Here is a 15,925-nt window from a genome sequence, read left to right on the forward strand (position 1 = left end):
GATTTAATAACTCTGAGCTTGAAACCGTCGGATCTGGCAACCCCAGTGTGCCCCAGTCAAAGTTGCCAGGTCCGATCACGGGACGCGTTCACGTTTTTACTGTGAAGCATCAGCGGTTCTGGGGAGGGGCCAACAGGGGTCACAGGGGTCACAGAGGTCAGTTCCCCTGCAGCAGTGAGTCTGGACCCCCCTGTGGCCCCCTGTGGCCCCCTGTGGCCCCCTGCGGCCCCCCCTGGCCCTCTCTCCCCAGCGGACGATCAGCGCGACGCAGAGGGTGGAACTATTGCGCGCGGCTTAACATTCTAGTCGGACACTTTAGTGCGTTGCACCACTGACCAAAGACGAGCGCGAAGCAAAGCAGCCCGGCGCGAGGCGGCCAGAATCACCGCGAGCGATGTTGTTCTGTTACAAGGTGAGACTTCCGGTAAAGAAGTGTTGACTAACTATGAGTTCCGGCAGCAGCCCGGCAGACTAGGCGGCAGCGGCAGCTGGAGCGGATTGATTCTAGCTAACGTTAGTTAAACTTCACACAAAATCAAGCAAGACCACAACAGCAGCCGGTTATAATGTCATTCATACTCTGGGTTGCTGAAGTGTTGTGTATTCCTCTCCATTGCTCCGTGTCTATAGTTAAAAATGAAGAGGAAAAAGAACATTTGGTCCTATTTCTGCACCAAAAAGACTAAGGCATCAGCAGACACTGAGACAGAGAGCTGCAGGGACATTACCAGAGGATTCAGAGAGAGTGAGTGTGAGACTCACAGAATAAATGAGCATCTATGAGCACTGGACCCTCAGGTTTGATGTTGAAAAGAAAATTTGCCTGCTTAGTGTGTGTGTGAAACTTTTTATTTTAATGTTTAACAGGGACGATACGTACAATGTTGCCTTTAAAAATGGGAAAATGGTCAGTGTATTTGCAGTATTAGTCCCTGATCAGGCTTCAGAATGAAAGAAAGAACGAACTTAGAGGAGCCAAAGCATGAGACCAGGCTCACAACAGACAATTATTGATTTAATTTATCTTATTAAGGATCTGTTTCATACTTTCAGAATCTATATTTAGAGGTGTAAGATCAAATTGCTGTTATTTGAATTGTTTGTTTACATCCTTTGTCCATGCAGAATTTATGTTTACATATATTCGGTTCGTCTTTCTCCACAGACATCAGCAAATGTAAAGAAGACCCACCGATGCAGCTGGACCTAAAGTCATTTCCCAGGACCCTGATGGGGGACAGGAGGAGGAGGAGCTTCAAGGCAGCCTGGTCCCACGTCCACCCCTGGCTGAAATACTCCAAACAGCTGCACTCTGCGTATTGTTACGCCTGCAGACACTTCAGCCCTCCCAACAGCCCAGTGGGGTTCAAAAACTGGAAGAAAGCATCTTACAGAGGGGGGGTTTGCACTGCATGCACGGTCTGAGCGGCACAAACAAGCCATGGCCGCATGGCGGGACTGTCAGAGAGCCGCAGCAGCGAGTGCAACGCCGGGCAGTGCCTTAAACAAGGAGCACAACAGACGGATCCAGGAAAATCGGGAATACATAAAAACAATAGGGGAAGTGCTGTTACTCACTGCCACTCAAAACAAGGCCCAGAGAGGCCGCCATGCGTCTGCAGACTCGGATGATGAAGGGAACTTCAGGGCAATTCTCCACACCATTGCTAACCACGACAAAGCTGTTAAAAAAAGGTTGACTTCCAGTCATAATGCAAAGTACACCAGCAAAACCATTCAGAATGAGGTTCTGGACTGCTTAGCAGATGTGGTACGAACGGAAATTACAGAAGAAGTGAAAAACAGTGAAGTCTTCAGCATCATCGCAGACGAAACAAAAGATGTGAAGGGAAAAGAGCAGATCTCTCTCGTACTGAGGTACTACTACAACGGAGCTATCCAGGAAAGTTTTCTCCATTTTGAATCTGCAGAGAAGCTCGATGCTGCAGGGCTCAGCGGGAAAATAATCCACATCCTGGAAAACCATGGTCTGGAGTACAAAAAGAACCTTGTAGGGCAGGCTTATGATGGGGCTTCTGTCACGAGTGGTCAGCATTCCGGGGTCCAGGCAAGAATCAAAGAGGAAGCAAAGTATGCCTTTTACATCCACTGCACCGCCCACTGTCTAAACCTAGTCCTAGTGGACGCAGTCAGAGCTGTCCCGGAGGTCGAGGAGTTCTTCTACTTACTAGAAAAACTCTCTGCGTTTACATCTGGACCTGCTGTCCATCCTCCATCCCTGGCTATACAGAGAGAGATGTACAGCGGTGCGCCGAGAGAGCTCCGGCGTTTCACTGACACTCGCTGGGCGTGTGGATTCATGGCTCTACGTAACGTCTTGGACAGACTGCCTGCAGTACAGCGACTGCTGCAGGAGGTGGCCCAAGAAGGCGGCGAGAGATCTGTGGAGGCTCGAGGTCTGCTGGCGCTGATCGATTTTGAATTCACAGCGCGTCTTGTTTCACTCCGTAAAGTGTTTGGAGAAACAGAGCTTCTGTCTGAGATGCTACAGTCTCCAACGCTTGACGTTTCAAAGGCTGTAGATCTGGTCGAAGCTTTAGTTCAGACGCTGAAGGATTTCAGGCAGGAGTCTTTTTGACGATGTGTGGGACGAAGTGTTGACTGTTTTTGGGCAGTGTGATCGAACGCCACCAGCTGCAAAATGACAAAAAACTCAGAGCTCTGAACTCAGGAAGCACTGCGTACCGACCGCTGCTGGACCGAGAGAGTTAGAAAGAGACAAAGACGGGTTACGTGCAAACTTCTTCTACCCTGTCATTGATCTAATACTCCTTGAGCTTAAATTATGTCACAGTTTCAGAGAAACTGTGACATAATGAAAAGCATCCAGGCTCTACATCCCCAAAAAGATGCATTCCTGAAAGAGACAGCTCTGTTCTCATTTGCTCGAATGTTTGATTCAAATACTGAAGACCTGGGGCATGAGCTACATCAGTTCAAAAGGACGTTAGAGAGGAAAATACAGACTGGGATGCAGAGACCCTCCAGTACAGCGGCGCTGGTACAGTTCATCGAGCCATATAAAGAAGTGTTTTTTGAGCTCCACAGACTGTGTAAAATAGCAGTAGCGATCCCAGTGAGTCCTGCTTCTTGTGAGCAGAGTTTTTCTGTGTTAAAGCTCGTGAAAACACACCTCAGATCCACCGTGAATGATGAGAGATTAAGCAGTCTGGCTGTACTGAGCATCGAGTCTCGGAGGGCAAAGGCGTTGAATCTCGACTCGTTTGTTGACCGGTTTGCCAGAAACCATCAAAACCGCAGAATACAGTTGTTGTAACAGGGCAGCCAGTATTTGTTTATAGTGTTATATTTTTGTAAAATGTTGTAATCTTTTTATATTTCTCTGAAATGTGATATTTTGAAGCATTCACTTTGGTTACAATGAATAAACACTAGTTTTATGAAATAAAAATACATCAAATAAGATTTTTAATCTGTCTATTTTGTACTGGGTTGAATGTACCCCTCTGACAAAACCCCGGCCTTGGCCAGCCATCCCACCCCCAGCCGGCCCCAGCCAGGCCCCCTCAGTGAAACTGGTCTGGAGCCGCCTCTGCTGTGACGTTACTTTAAAGTGTTTGTTCCTTGGTTGTTTCTTAACTGTTACTGAAATACTTTGGTTTATTTGAGTTTTGGTCCCCTTTCAGTTTATAGAGCAGATATAATTTCCTTTTATTTTAGATTTCCCCCTTTCCCGGCGAAGTGGGCGGGGTGAACGACTGACTCCCGCTTCTGATTGGCTCAGAGTGTGAGTGACACCATCACGAGCGAATCAGAGCACAGTAAATCCCTGCATGATTTTATTTCATGTATTTCAGTGTGGCTGCCTGTTCGTTGACCAGATAGCGCCTCCACGGGGCGGAGGAGTTCCTCCCGCTCCTCCTCTTCCTCCTCTTCCTCCTCCTCCTCCTGCCCCTCTTCTAACTGCATGTCAAAGTTGGCTCCGCCTCCCGGAAGAACGCTTCCGTTCCTCAGACACACGGTGTGAGCGTGTCTGTGAGAGAGGAGTGTGTGCAGAGAGTGTGTGAGGAAAGGAGAGTGTGTGAGGGAGGAAAAGTGTGTGTTGAGACTGATTTCCTGTCCAGAGCTCCGGCCTGAAGATGAACCCGAGCGGAGGAGCGAAGAGCGGGAAGACTTTCCTCTTCACCTCCGAGTCCGTGGGAGAGGGACACTCAGGTAGACTGGAGAGAGAGAGAGAGAGAATCATGTAGACTGGAGAGAGAGAGACAGACAGAGAGACACTCAGGGAGACTGGAGAGAGAGAGTGTTTTACATCATTTATATTGTCTTCATGTTCAGATTGGAGTGATTTTCTGGAGTAATTTGTTTTTCTTTTGAAAATGTCATTGTGTTCATCATGTCGACTCAGTGTCCCAACAAGAAAACCTTTGTGAAAGTTTCATCTTGAAGGTTATTGTGGCGTCGCTCAGGAGGGACGTGCCTGGACTAAAACCAGTTTGATTCCTCTGGTCTCTGGTCCCACTGAACACACTCAGAGTGTAAACCTCCTCTCTTTTGTATTTACAGATAAAATGTGCGATCAGATCAGCGACGCCGTGCTGGACGCGTACCTGAGCCAGGACCCGGACTCCAAGGTGGCCTGCGGTGAGTCCCTGAAGGGTCTCCATCCTTCGCAGGAGAGTTCAGCTGAAGGAAATTCACCTTTATTTATTGCAGTGATTTGAAACAGCAGTTCTATCAATTTAAAACTAAAAAAAATTACCTGCATTATACAAATAAATCCATCCAAATGAGTCATGAAGTTCAGAATCTGTCGTCTGTGAGCAAAAGTGAGATGAAAATCATTATTTGATGCATCTGGAAGATTAACCTTCTGATAAAACCGTCACCTTGTTATCAGACTCAGGCCCCGTTTCCACGACAACAGAGTCAAAGCTTTTCCAAAAAGTTCCATCTTGGTTGCCATTTTCCCCAAAATATTCCACCTTGGCAACTGTTTCTAAAAAGTTCCATCTTGGGGAATGTTTGCACAAGTTGCGTTGTCGGTGACTCTGAGCGTTGTTCTGTGAACAGAAACAAAAGTTCTGCGTTTTCACGTCAACAGGGCCTCCTGCTTTCCACGCTGTTCTCTTTTCCCGTCTTCTGAGTGGTTTCATTTTCCCACTTTACAAGTCAGTCATGAATGCGCCATGTGCAGCGTGCAGATGGCCGACGCTCCCTGAACGCCTCCCGTCCCTGATCTGGGTCTGGGTCTGAGTCCCTGGAGGATCCGGGTGTTGCTTCAGGCCAGAGAGTCGTGTTGCAGGAAGAGTCGTCCCGATGTGATTTGTGGAATAATGATTAACCGTCTATCAGAGCAGGTCGAAGTCCAGCAGTTTTATCGCGACGTTCTTTCACCCGGATTAAAAACAGGCCGTGAGCCTGCTGCTGGTCTCATCTCGTGTCCAGAAGGTGGAACAGCTGTTCTCTGCTGTCTCAGAATCCTGTCTTTGACTTCCTGTTGTGTCTGCTGAGAGGACTCAGGACGCCCGTCCTCACTGTCAGATCCTTTATGAGAGCTTCAGCGATCAGAAAGCAGAGGACGTCCGTCCTTCCAGCGACTTCTGGAGTCCGAACATCCACAACGTGAGAACTGCAGCTGGAGAACCCGTCCCCCCTGACCGGGCTTCGTGTTTGGTTTCAGAATGTGTTGCGAAGACGGGAATGATCCTGCTGGTGGGGGAAGTGACGTCCAAGGCCAGCGTGGACCTGCAGGCCGTGGTCCGGAACACCGTGAAGAAGATCGGCTACGACGACTCCTCCAAAGGTGACGGCCGCCGCCGCACCTTCCTCCAGGGGGCGCCGTCACGGCGTCGCCGCTGACCAGGGCCAAAATGTAACTTTCAGGCTTCGACTACAAGACGTGTAACGTGCTGGTGGCTCTGGAGCCGCAGGCCGAGGAGATCTCCGACTGCGTGTTCGAAGGCCGGGAGCAGGAGGACATCGGAGCCGGAGACCAGGTGTGAACCGTCACGGTGTCCTCACGCTCACACTCTCAGGTCCACCAGGTCCTTCAGGTCCACCAGGTCCTTCAGCTCCACCAGGTCCTTCAGGTCCATCAGGTCCGATAGGTCCGTCAGGTCCACCAGGTCCACCAGGTCCTTCAGGTCCATCAGGTCGGTTATGTCCATCAGGTCCGGCAGGTCCGGCAGGTCCTTCAGGTCCATTAGGTCCACCAGGTCCATCAGGTCCGTCAGGTCCTCCAGATCCATCAGGTACAGCCACGCCGTCCAGGTTACAGGCGGATTGTCTTCTGCTCAGGAGACAAACACTGACTTTATTTAAAAGACCACTTTATAGAGTCAACCTCGTTTCCATGACGACATGAGGAACCATGACTACCAGATACGGCTTCATGATCCGATCATGTCGCTTATGGTGTCAATATGAGCTTAAAGCAATGCTTCAACATTTTGGCAAATTGGCCCATTTAGCTCAACTCCTCAGTCATTTCGAACAGCATACTTACTGTTTCTGTGAGGGCGAGCTGTTGTTTATTCAGAGGCGAGTCGGGGAAGGTTTTCGGGACGGACACAATGGAAGTGGATGGTATTTTTGTTCCCCCTCGTCAAACTCATCAAATACACAATCCAACAACCCCAAAACACTTTGGTGGACATGTTATAATCTGCACATTCACTACGCTGTGGAACACCAACAAATAATATTGTAGCGTTACGACACTGAAGCAAATACTGGGAACTACTTTTTCTTCTGAAATCACTACGCCCAGACGCCATGTTTATTAAGTAGTTCCGTCTTAGCAATCTTCACATAAACAACTCAATCTGGTCATTTTGCATTAATATTCCACAGCGTAGTGAATGTGTGGATTATAACGTGTCCACCAAAGTGTTTTGGGGTTGTTGGATTGTGTATTTGATGAGTTTGACGAGGGGGAACAAAAATACCATCCACTTCCATTGTGTCCGTCCCGAAAACCTTCCCCGACTCACCTCTGGATAAACAACAGCTCGCCCTCACAAAAAAAGTAAGTATACTGTTTGAAATGACTAAGGAATTGCGCCAAATGGGCCAAAATGTTGAAGTATCGCTTTAAAGGATCCGGTCAGTGATGTTCATGTCGGTGTTTTCAGATTTGCTCTTCTAACAGTAAACTTCTTCTTGCTGGACAGGATGTGGTCGTGCAGACGTTAGTTACTGTAAAGACAGAAACTACTACTAGGGTTCATACCTGAAATAAAGACACCGCCCTCTTTAAAGTACTGACCTCAAAAAGCCCTTGATAAGAAAGTGGCTGAGAAGTCCTCCAAGCCTCGACCACGGCTGGACGCCGTCCAGGAAATACACGCAGTGCGATGCTGGGATGAGTCACAGAGTGGGATTTAGAAGAAAAATCCCAGAGACAACTGACGAAAGGAAAAATTCAAATTTGAAAACTGTAAAAGTAAAGAAAGACACTGGAGTGTGTGTGTTGTGTGTTGTGTGTTGTCAGGGTCTGATGTTCGGCTACGCCACGGATGAAACCGAAGAGTGCATGCCGCTCACGCTGCTTCTGGCTCACAAGCTCAACTTCCGGATGAGGGAGCTGTCCCGGAACGGGGAGTGTCCCTGGATACTGCCCGACTCCAAGTCGCAGGTGAGGACTCGCCGGTCTTGCGCCGCGCGCCACCGGCAGGCGGCCATCTTCCTCTGGGTCTGAGGACATCAGTGTGGACGTGGTCCTGTTCGGTAACTGTCCAAATAAACAACCAAGGAAACGAGTCCTGCAGGCGACATTCACCTGGCCTCCAATTCAACGCACAGAAACAGCTGCAGAAGCTGTCTGGGATACTTTAGAGATGGCGTTGAAGTGGGACGTGATCTTTCTCTGTGCAAAACAAGAAGAACGAAAGATGAAAGACTGAGAAACAAACCAAGGAGCCAAGAGACGACGTAAATTCAGACGATGCATCTAAATGAACGGAAACCAGGAGTGAGATAGATCGCCCTCATTCTCCAGAAATACAGAAAAAGATTAAGATGTCGCCGGGCTGGCTCGAACCCCGTGTTTCCCCCGGACAGCCGCCAGGAGGACGTCCCGTTATTCAGATGAAGGTTCGACTCCTCCGCTCCGGTCGAGGCGGTGCGTCCTTCACAGTGTCCCCGGAAACTTCCCGTCAAAACATTCCACATCAGTCCCTCCTGTCGTTGAATTAGCATTTAAACAAACCAACAAAAAAAAGACAAAATTAGTATAAATTTTAACAATAATCCAACATAGTGTTGAAGACAGCAAAGCCAGACAAAGTAGCACAACTGTTCACACAAGAACACAACCCAGCCCATGTGAAGACGAGTTTTCTACACCTGTATTAAGGATTTGTGAAGGTCTAAGCTTTGTGTTGTATTTGTGAAAATAAAAAAATCTACAAGCACACAACTGACGATACAAGGCTCCAGACTGTGCTGCTCGTTAGTGTGGACAGGTGTGTCGGCACGCCGCAGGGTGTACTGCCGGTGGAGGAAACCGGGTGTGGATTCTGAGTAAGACTTCCAGAACCTTCTTCGCCGCTCCTGCAGGTGACGGTGGAGTACCGAGACGACGGCGGCGCCATGGAGCCTCTGCGGGTCCACACCGTGGTCATCTCCGTGCAGCACCACCCGGACATCGGCCTGGAGGACATCCGGCGCCAGCTGATGGAGAAGGTGGTGAAGGTGGTCATTCCCGCCAAGTACCTGGACCAGCGGACCATCTACCACCTGCTGCCCAGCGGGAAGTTCCTGTTCGGAGGCCCGCGGGTCGGTGCCGGCACGTCCGGAAGAGAGGGGGCGCGGCTACGCGGCCGGCTTTGACCTTTGACCTCTCGGCTCAACAGGGTGATGCCGGACTGACCGGACGGAAAATCATCGTGGACACATACGGAGGCTGGGGCGGCCACGGCGGCGGCGCCTTTTCAGGGAAGGACTACTCCAAAGTGGACCGGTCCGGAGCGTACGCCGCTCGCTGGGTCGCCAAGTCGCTGGTCAAAGCTGGACTGTGCCGGAGGGCCCTGGTTCAGGTGAGGGGGGGCAGGGGGGCACACACGGCGCTGGACAGAGTCCAGTCAATCAAACTGACCAGGAGAAAGGAGACGATGAAAGCTGACTGAGAGCTAACAGATGAGGACCGAACACGAACATGATATCGTCTGGACACGTCTTCCTGGGCCGATTCCCTGGAAGGAAATATGACTTTTCAGACTATGTCAAGGTATTTTGGGGTATTTCATGGTCATTCAGAGTATGTCAGGTTCATTCATTCATTCAGTATTCGGGGTAATTCATAGAGTTTTAGAGTGTTTCGGGGTATTTCAGAGTGTTTTGGGGTCATTCGTACTACTTCAGGGTTTTTTGAGGTCATCCATAGTATTTCAGGTTATTTCAGGGTATTTTGGGGTAATCTGCTGTTTTGCCAGGTATGTCAGTGTTTCGAGGTATTTCAGAGTATTTCGTGGTATTGTGGGGTAATTTGTAACATTTCGAGGTAATTTGTAGTATTTGGCGGTATTTCAGAGTGTTTCGGGGTATTTTGGGCTCATTCATTCGGCCTGTCACGATAGTCAATAAATCAATTAATCGCACGATAAGAAAAAATGAGGTGGGTAAGTTTGCCGAGTCGTTTCCTCGTCTCCACCTCAGACTCTCAACCTTCACTGTGACCCGGAACCCTCTGAGCAGTTGTGTTAAACAGGTCAGTCCTCCTGATGTCCCTCCTGATGTCCCTCCTGATGTCCCTCCAGATCTCCTACGCCATCGGGGTGAGCCACCCGCTGTCCGTCACCGTCTTTCACTTCGGCACGTCCAGCCGGGACGAAGACGAGCTGCTGCAGATCGTCCAGAAGAACTTTGACCTGAGGCCCGGGGTCATCGTCAAGTAGGTCTCCTCTGTACCCTAACCCGTAACGTCCACTGATGTCCTCTAACCCGTAACGTCCACTGACGTCCACTGTGCTGGTCCACAGGGAGCTGGGACTCAAGCGGCCCATCTACCAGTCCACCGCCTGCTATGGACACTTCGGCAGAGACGAGTTCTCCTGGGAGAAACCAAAGTCTCTGCTGTTTTAGCTTGAAGTGGAAGAAGATCCAGATTTTCACCAATCAACAGCGAATCAGTCACAGAAGAGTGAAAAACCTCACAAAAAGTAAAGTTCAAAACTCCTCAAGCTTTGGTCCAAACGTCTCAAGTTTCAACAATCAGTGCTTAAAGCTTCTGTTCCTTGTTTATTCACTCCATCCAAACTTTTTAAATGATCTATTTTGATATGTGTTTGCTAATTAAAAACCTGCATGGATAAAAAAATGACTTGTTTTCCTTTGAACGTACCTATTTCAGAGTAAACTCACACTGTTGGAGTCTGTTAAACATTAATGGACAAAAGATAAAAACTTCAAACTGAACTGTCAGAGTCTCATGAATGTAACTAGAGAAACAACTACAACAGACGTTTTAGTCTGTGTGTGTGTGTGTGGGGGGGGGATTCCGCACATTTCAACCCACTGAAGACATGAAGGTGTCCTGCTGAGGCCTCACCAGCAGGGGGAGCTGTTCTACCACATCTGAGCCTTCAGAGGAGCAGAGGAAGGACTGAGGTTTAGTTTGAACGTCGGTGTTTAGCGTTGTCTTCTCTTAACGCTGATCTCTAATAAGAGCATCAGGGGTTCGTGACATTAAAGAACTCAGTTTAACTCCAACATGAGTGTTTAAGACCATCTGAAGCCAACACTCTAAAAAGTAACTCAGAGAAGCCTCTGAACACTACTTGATTTAATACATGGATCCAAGTAAAAAATTGTAATTAGTTGATTTTGATAAACTTTCTAAGTTCCAAACCCATTTTTTTCAAGCTATGAATAATTAACAATGTTCTTAATTACATCAGCTTAATTTTGCTTGCAATTTGAACTCAAAATTCAAGTTGTTATAACTTAACAAACTTGGCTTGATAAATGAATTGCGTCAACGTTGACTTCACAATTTTAAGTTCCCTCTCGCCACACACCATGCCTGGACAAGTTCGACAGTGGGTTAGCAGGACGAAAAACCTTCATACAAGCAACATCTCATGGTGAGTAAAATGTATTTTTAATAGTTCTAGTGGGGTAAGGAGAGCACATCGGCATGGTTAGTGTTGGTCACAGCATAACGGTGTGTTTCCACCGGACGCGACGCAAATTTTTCGTGCGATGAGATTACATACAAAGTCAATGTAATGATGCGATTGTCGCTCAATCTTGAGCGGCGGGCGGTGGACGGCAAGCGATGAGGCGGCGAGCGTTTCCCGCAAAAAATCCACGCGCCCATCGACTTGCACTGCCAGTCGGCCCCGCGCACCGCTCGCTGCCCGAAGCCCGCCGCTTCATCTCTCCACGCTTGTCGCTTGAGTTAATAATTGAAGAAATAATTGAACTTTTCAAGCGAATTGGCGCCAGGACAGCCTATCAGCGTGGAGCTCTTCACGGACGTGCTGACGTAGGGCAGCAGGGCTCCGACCACCAGAACAGTTGGCGTGATGCCAAGGCGAGCGGCTTGCGCGATCTCACTTGTTCACCACTTCTGGTGGAAACTGGGCGTCAGCCTGAAGCAGCGCTGGAACCGGCCGTCCGGGCGCAGCTCCTGCAGAAGACGGTGGAACTCACCGAGCTCAGACCGCCTCCGGAGGGCAGCAGGCGGCCAGAAGAGAGGCGGCGCCTCGCTGCAGCTGGCGCTGACTCCCCCAGGCCAGATACAGAGCAGCGACGATGGCAGGCGGAGCATCTCAGTCTCAATCGTTATTTGTAAAAGCACTTCTCATATTCATTAAAGTGCTGAACAGTAAAAACAGTCTTAAAAACAAAAAAGAACAAAACCCGCACCATTGATCAGCGCTCACACACACACACACACACACACACAGACGGACAGCCAGGTGCACACAGGACCGCAGGACAAACATCAGAAGAGTCCTGTCCACTGCTGCTGTGCAGGAGACGGTGATGAGGAGGCTGTGATGTTTCTGCAGGATGTTCTGTGTTGCAGATTTGTACCAGTGTGACGCGTCGCGCGAATGAATTCACACACCAGCGATAAAACTCGGGCGTCTAGCGTGGCACAGTGTCATTTGTCTCGAATGCAGTCGCGTCAAACGCGTCCGGTGGAAACACACCGTAAAAGAAACGGGCTCTTCGAAGAATTTAACAATGAAGACGGTAGTGCCGCAATGCATCATGGGAGTTTGGGATGAGATATTCAAGATTTAAACATTGATTTCATGATTTATTTTCATGTTCTGATGTTCATAGTGTTATTGTAGTTGTGTTTCTTTGTGTTCTTGTTCAGTTAATCTAAATAGTTTAGTCACTTTTCATGTCAAACCTGGAATGAGGAGTATTGAGCATTTAATCTGCTCCTGCTGCTACTCCAGAATTTACAGATCGCGTCAGTTTACTCTATAATTTTCCTCTGGACTTGAAAAGCCTGGGACTACTTGTGTAGAATCCAGCTGCATTTGCTATGATAGTATTGTAATCCCAAAAAAGTCACAGCATTAAAGATCAACAATAACTGTCCATTTTAAGCACTTGTGCTTAAAAGTGGGCAGTCAGTTCATCTGACTGATCAACTTCAAAATCTAGCATTCACGAAGTAAGCAGTGCTTAAAATAATTTTTGACTGATGACAGAAAATGAATTCACCCAAAGGAATATAGTTTGTTGATTCAATGTAATTTTGAATGAGGTTGCCATAACATAAAAAGACTAATGCAAACTGTTGCGTTGAATTTTTTTGTTGAGTCAAGACATTTCTTTTTAGAGTGAAGTTACAAGACAGGTCAAGTCACAGTCAGCATGAAGATTCATCGTTAATACCTAGCTGTAGGGCTAGCAGGGTCCAGGTTAACATTTTTATCATGAATGCTCGTCTGGGTAAGCATCAGCACGAGTTAGGATACAACAGAAGGATCAACGTAAGCAAACCGGCTCAACACAACAGTTCAGGTTCAGTATTCCAGCATAATTTCTGGTAGTGGGGGACTGCGTGCGCGCTCTCCCCTGAACTAATGTATGATGACAAGTACTTGACTTGACTGACTTGAAGTACTTGATTTCAATGCCGTTGTGCTGATGCTGTCAAGGTTGTGTCCTATGCCTCCATACTGACTAGCAGGGGTGACACCTGAATAGACTTCTTGCTCAAGAAATGCGCTTAACTTTTGTCATTTGCAAGTTTTTCCCTGGGCATGTTGACAACCAGAGTTGTGCCACTGGAGCAAATGAACACTCTGTGAACTACTTGAGCAAAACAAAGCAGCCTGAAGGGTGCACTCTCCACCAGATGTCAATGGGTGCGTTCCTGCATTTGTGTTCAATGATTCCCGGTGATTTGCAAAGCACCATGTCAAGGTAAACCACTGCTGCGACGCGCAGATGTTGCGGTGGTCAGGATATCTGGAGTGTTTGGCCAAGAGGATGGAGGTTGTTTGCATGTTATTTTGTTTGCTGATTTGACATTTCTATCGATATTTATTTGATTTTGTGTGTCCTTGATGTGATATGGTCTGACTGTGAACTCGGTAACTTGTTTGTGTGACGCCGCGATTTGAGATGCAGCGGCCCCTGGTGGAGGGAGTGCTGCTGCATTTATGCCAGAGTGATTTTGCACCGCGGTTGAGTCGGACTTGTTTGTGATACAGTAGATGGGGTTTGGGCAGTGTCAGTCATACTTACCTGGCAGGGGAGAAACCATGATCAAGAAGGTGGTTCACCCAGGGCAAGGCTCAACCATCGCACTCTGGGTTGTGCTGACCCTTGCGAATTCCCCAAATGTGGGAATCTCGACTGCATAATTTCTGGTAGTGGGGGACTGCGTGCGCGCTCTCCCCTGAACTATTGTACAATGACAAGTACTTGATTTCAATGCCGTTGTGCTGATGCTGTGGAGGTTCTATCTCACATCTCTGTATCGGGTGAAACCTGAATAGACTTCTTGCTCAAGAAATGCGGATAACTTTTGTCATTTGCAAGTTTTTCCCTGGGCATGTTGACAACCAGAGTTGTGCCACTGGAGCAAATGAACACTCTGTGAACTACTTTGAGCAAAACAAAGCAGCCTGAAGGGTGCACTCTCCACCAGATGTCCCTGGGTGCGTTCCTGCATTTGTGTTCAATGATTCCCGGTGATTTGCAAAGCACCATGTCAAGGTAAACCACTGCTGCGACGCGCAGATGTTGCGGTGGTCAGGATATCTGGAGTGTTTGGCCAAGAGGATGGAGGTTGTTTGCATGTTATTTTGTTTGCTGATTTGACATTTCTATCGATATTTATTTGATTTTGATTGTCCTTGATGTGATATGGTCTGACTGTGAACTCGGTAACTTGTTTGTGTGACGCCGCGATTTGAGATGCAGCGGCCCCTGGTGGAGGGAGTGCTGCTGCATTTATGCCAGAGTGATTTTGCACCCCGGTTGAGTCGGACTTGTTTGTGATACAGTAGATGGGGTTTGGGCAGTGTCAGTCATACTTACCTGGCAGGGGAGAAACCATGATCAAGAAGGTGGTTCACCCAGGGCAAGGCTCAACCATTGCACTCTGGGTTGTGCTGACCCTTGTGAATTCCCCAAATGTGGGAATCTCGACTGCATAATTTCTGGTAGTGAGGGACTGCGTGCGCGCTCTCCCTGAACTATTGTACAATGACAAGTACTTGATTTCAATGCTGTTGTGCTGATGCTGTGGAGGTTGTATCTCATATCTCTGTATCGGGTGAAACCTGAATAGACTTCTTGCTCAAGAAATGCGGATAACTTTTGTCATTTGCAAGTTTTTCCCTGGGCATGTTGACAACCAGAGTTGTGCCACTGGAGCAAATGAACACTCTGTGAACTACTTTGAGCAAAACAAAGCAGCCTGAAGGGTGCACTCTCCACCAGATGTCCCTGGGTGCGTTCCTGCATTTGTGTTCAATGATTCCCGGTGATTTGCAAAGCACCATGTCAAGGTAAACCACTGCTGCGACGCGCAGATGTTGCGGTGGTCAGGATATCTGGAGTGTTTGGCCAAGAGGATGGAGGTTGTTTGCATGTTATTTTGTTTGCTGATTTGACATTTCTATCGATATTTATTTGATTTTGTTTGTCCTTGATGTGATATGGTCTGACTGTGAACTCGGTAACTTGTTTGTGTGACGCCGCGATTTGAGATGCAGCGGCCCCTGGTGGAGGGAGTGCTGCTGCATTTATGCCAGAGTGATTTTGCACCGCGGTTGAGTCGGACTTGTTTGTGATACAGTAGATGGGGTTTGGGCAGTGTCAGTCATACTTACCTGGCAGGGGAGAAACCATGATCAAGGAGGTGGTTCACCCAGGGCAAGGCTCAACCATTGCACTCTGGGTTGTGCTGACCCTTGCGAATTCCCAAAATGTGGGAATCTCGACTGCATAATTTCCGGTAGTGGGGGACTGCGTGCGCGCTCTCCCCTGAACTATTGTACAATGACAAGTACTTGATTTCAAAGCCGTTGTGCTGATGCTGTGGAGGTTGTATCTCATATCTCTGTATCGGGTGAAACCTGAATAGACTTCTTGCTCAAGAAATGCGCTTAACTTTTGTCATTTGCAAGTTTTTCCCTGGGCATGTTGACAACCAGAGTTGTGCCACTGGAGCAAATGAACACTCTGTGAACTACTTTGAGCAAAACAAAGCAGCCTGAAGGGTGCACTTTGCTGCTCTCTCCACCAGATGTCCCTGTGTGCGTTCCTGCATTTGTGTTCAATGATTCCCGGTGATTTGCAAAGCACCATGTCAAGGTAAACCACTGCTGCGACGCGCAGATGTTGCGGTGGTCAGGATATCTGGAGTGTTTGGCCAAGAGGATGGAGGTTGTTTGCATGTTATTTTGTTTGCTGATTTGACATTTCTATCGATATTTATTTGATTTTGATTGTC

General features: G+C 48.1%; 1 protein-coding gene and 3 non-coding genes across 4 annotated transcripts; all 4 read left to right on the forward strand.

Moving 5' to 3' along the window:
* The first annotated feature begins 3,982 nt into the window (after positions 1–3,982).
* mat2al (methionine adenosyltransferase II, alpha-like) lies at positions 3,983–10,340 on the forward strand. The gene is made up of 9 exons (XM_030084461.1): positions 3,983–4,197; positions 4,549–4,626; positions 5,666–5,788; positions 5,869–5,981; positions 7,478–7,621; positions 8,545–8,763; positions 8,841–9,023; positions 9,744–9,877; positions 9,966–10,340. Exons 1-9 carry the CDS (start codon positions 4,122–4,124, stop codon positions 10,066–10,068), a joined length of 1,173 nt encoding a protein of 390 aa, XP_029940321.1. The 5' UTR covers positions 3,983–4,121; the 3' UTR covers positions 10,069–10,340.
* Positions 10,341–13,699: 3,359 nt separating this feature from the next.
* LOC115383526 (U1 spliceosomal RNA) lies at positions 13,700–13,864 on the forward strand. The gene has a single exon (XR_003930694.1). It is a non-coding gene; the product is annotated as a U1 spliceosomal RNA (small nuclear RNA).
* Positions 13,865–14,497: 633 nt separating this feature from the next.
* Positions 14,498–14,662, forward strand: LOC115383527 (U1 spliceosomal RNA). Its single transcript, XR_003930695.1, has one exon. It is a non-coding gene; the product is annotated as a U1 spliceosomal RNA (small nuclear RNA).
* Positions 14,663–15,294: 632 nt separating this feature from the next.
* LOC115383529 (U1 spliceosomal RNA) lies at positions 15,295–15,459 on the forward strand. The gene has a single exon (XR_003930697.1). It is a non-coding gene; the product is annotated as a U1 spliceosomal RNA (small nuclear RNA).
* Positions 15,460–15,925: the final 466 nt, after the last annotated feature.

Source organism: Salarias fasciatus, assembly GCF_902148845.1.
Source record: "Salarias fasciatus chromosome 7 unlocalized genomic scaffold, fSalaFa1.1 super_scaffold_4, whole genome shotgun sequence".
Classification (NCBI taxonomy): Eukaryota; Metazoa; Chordata; class Actinopteri; order Blenniiformes; family Blenniidae; genus Salarias; species Salarias fasciatus.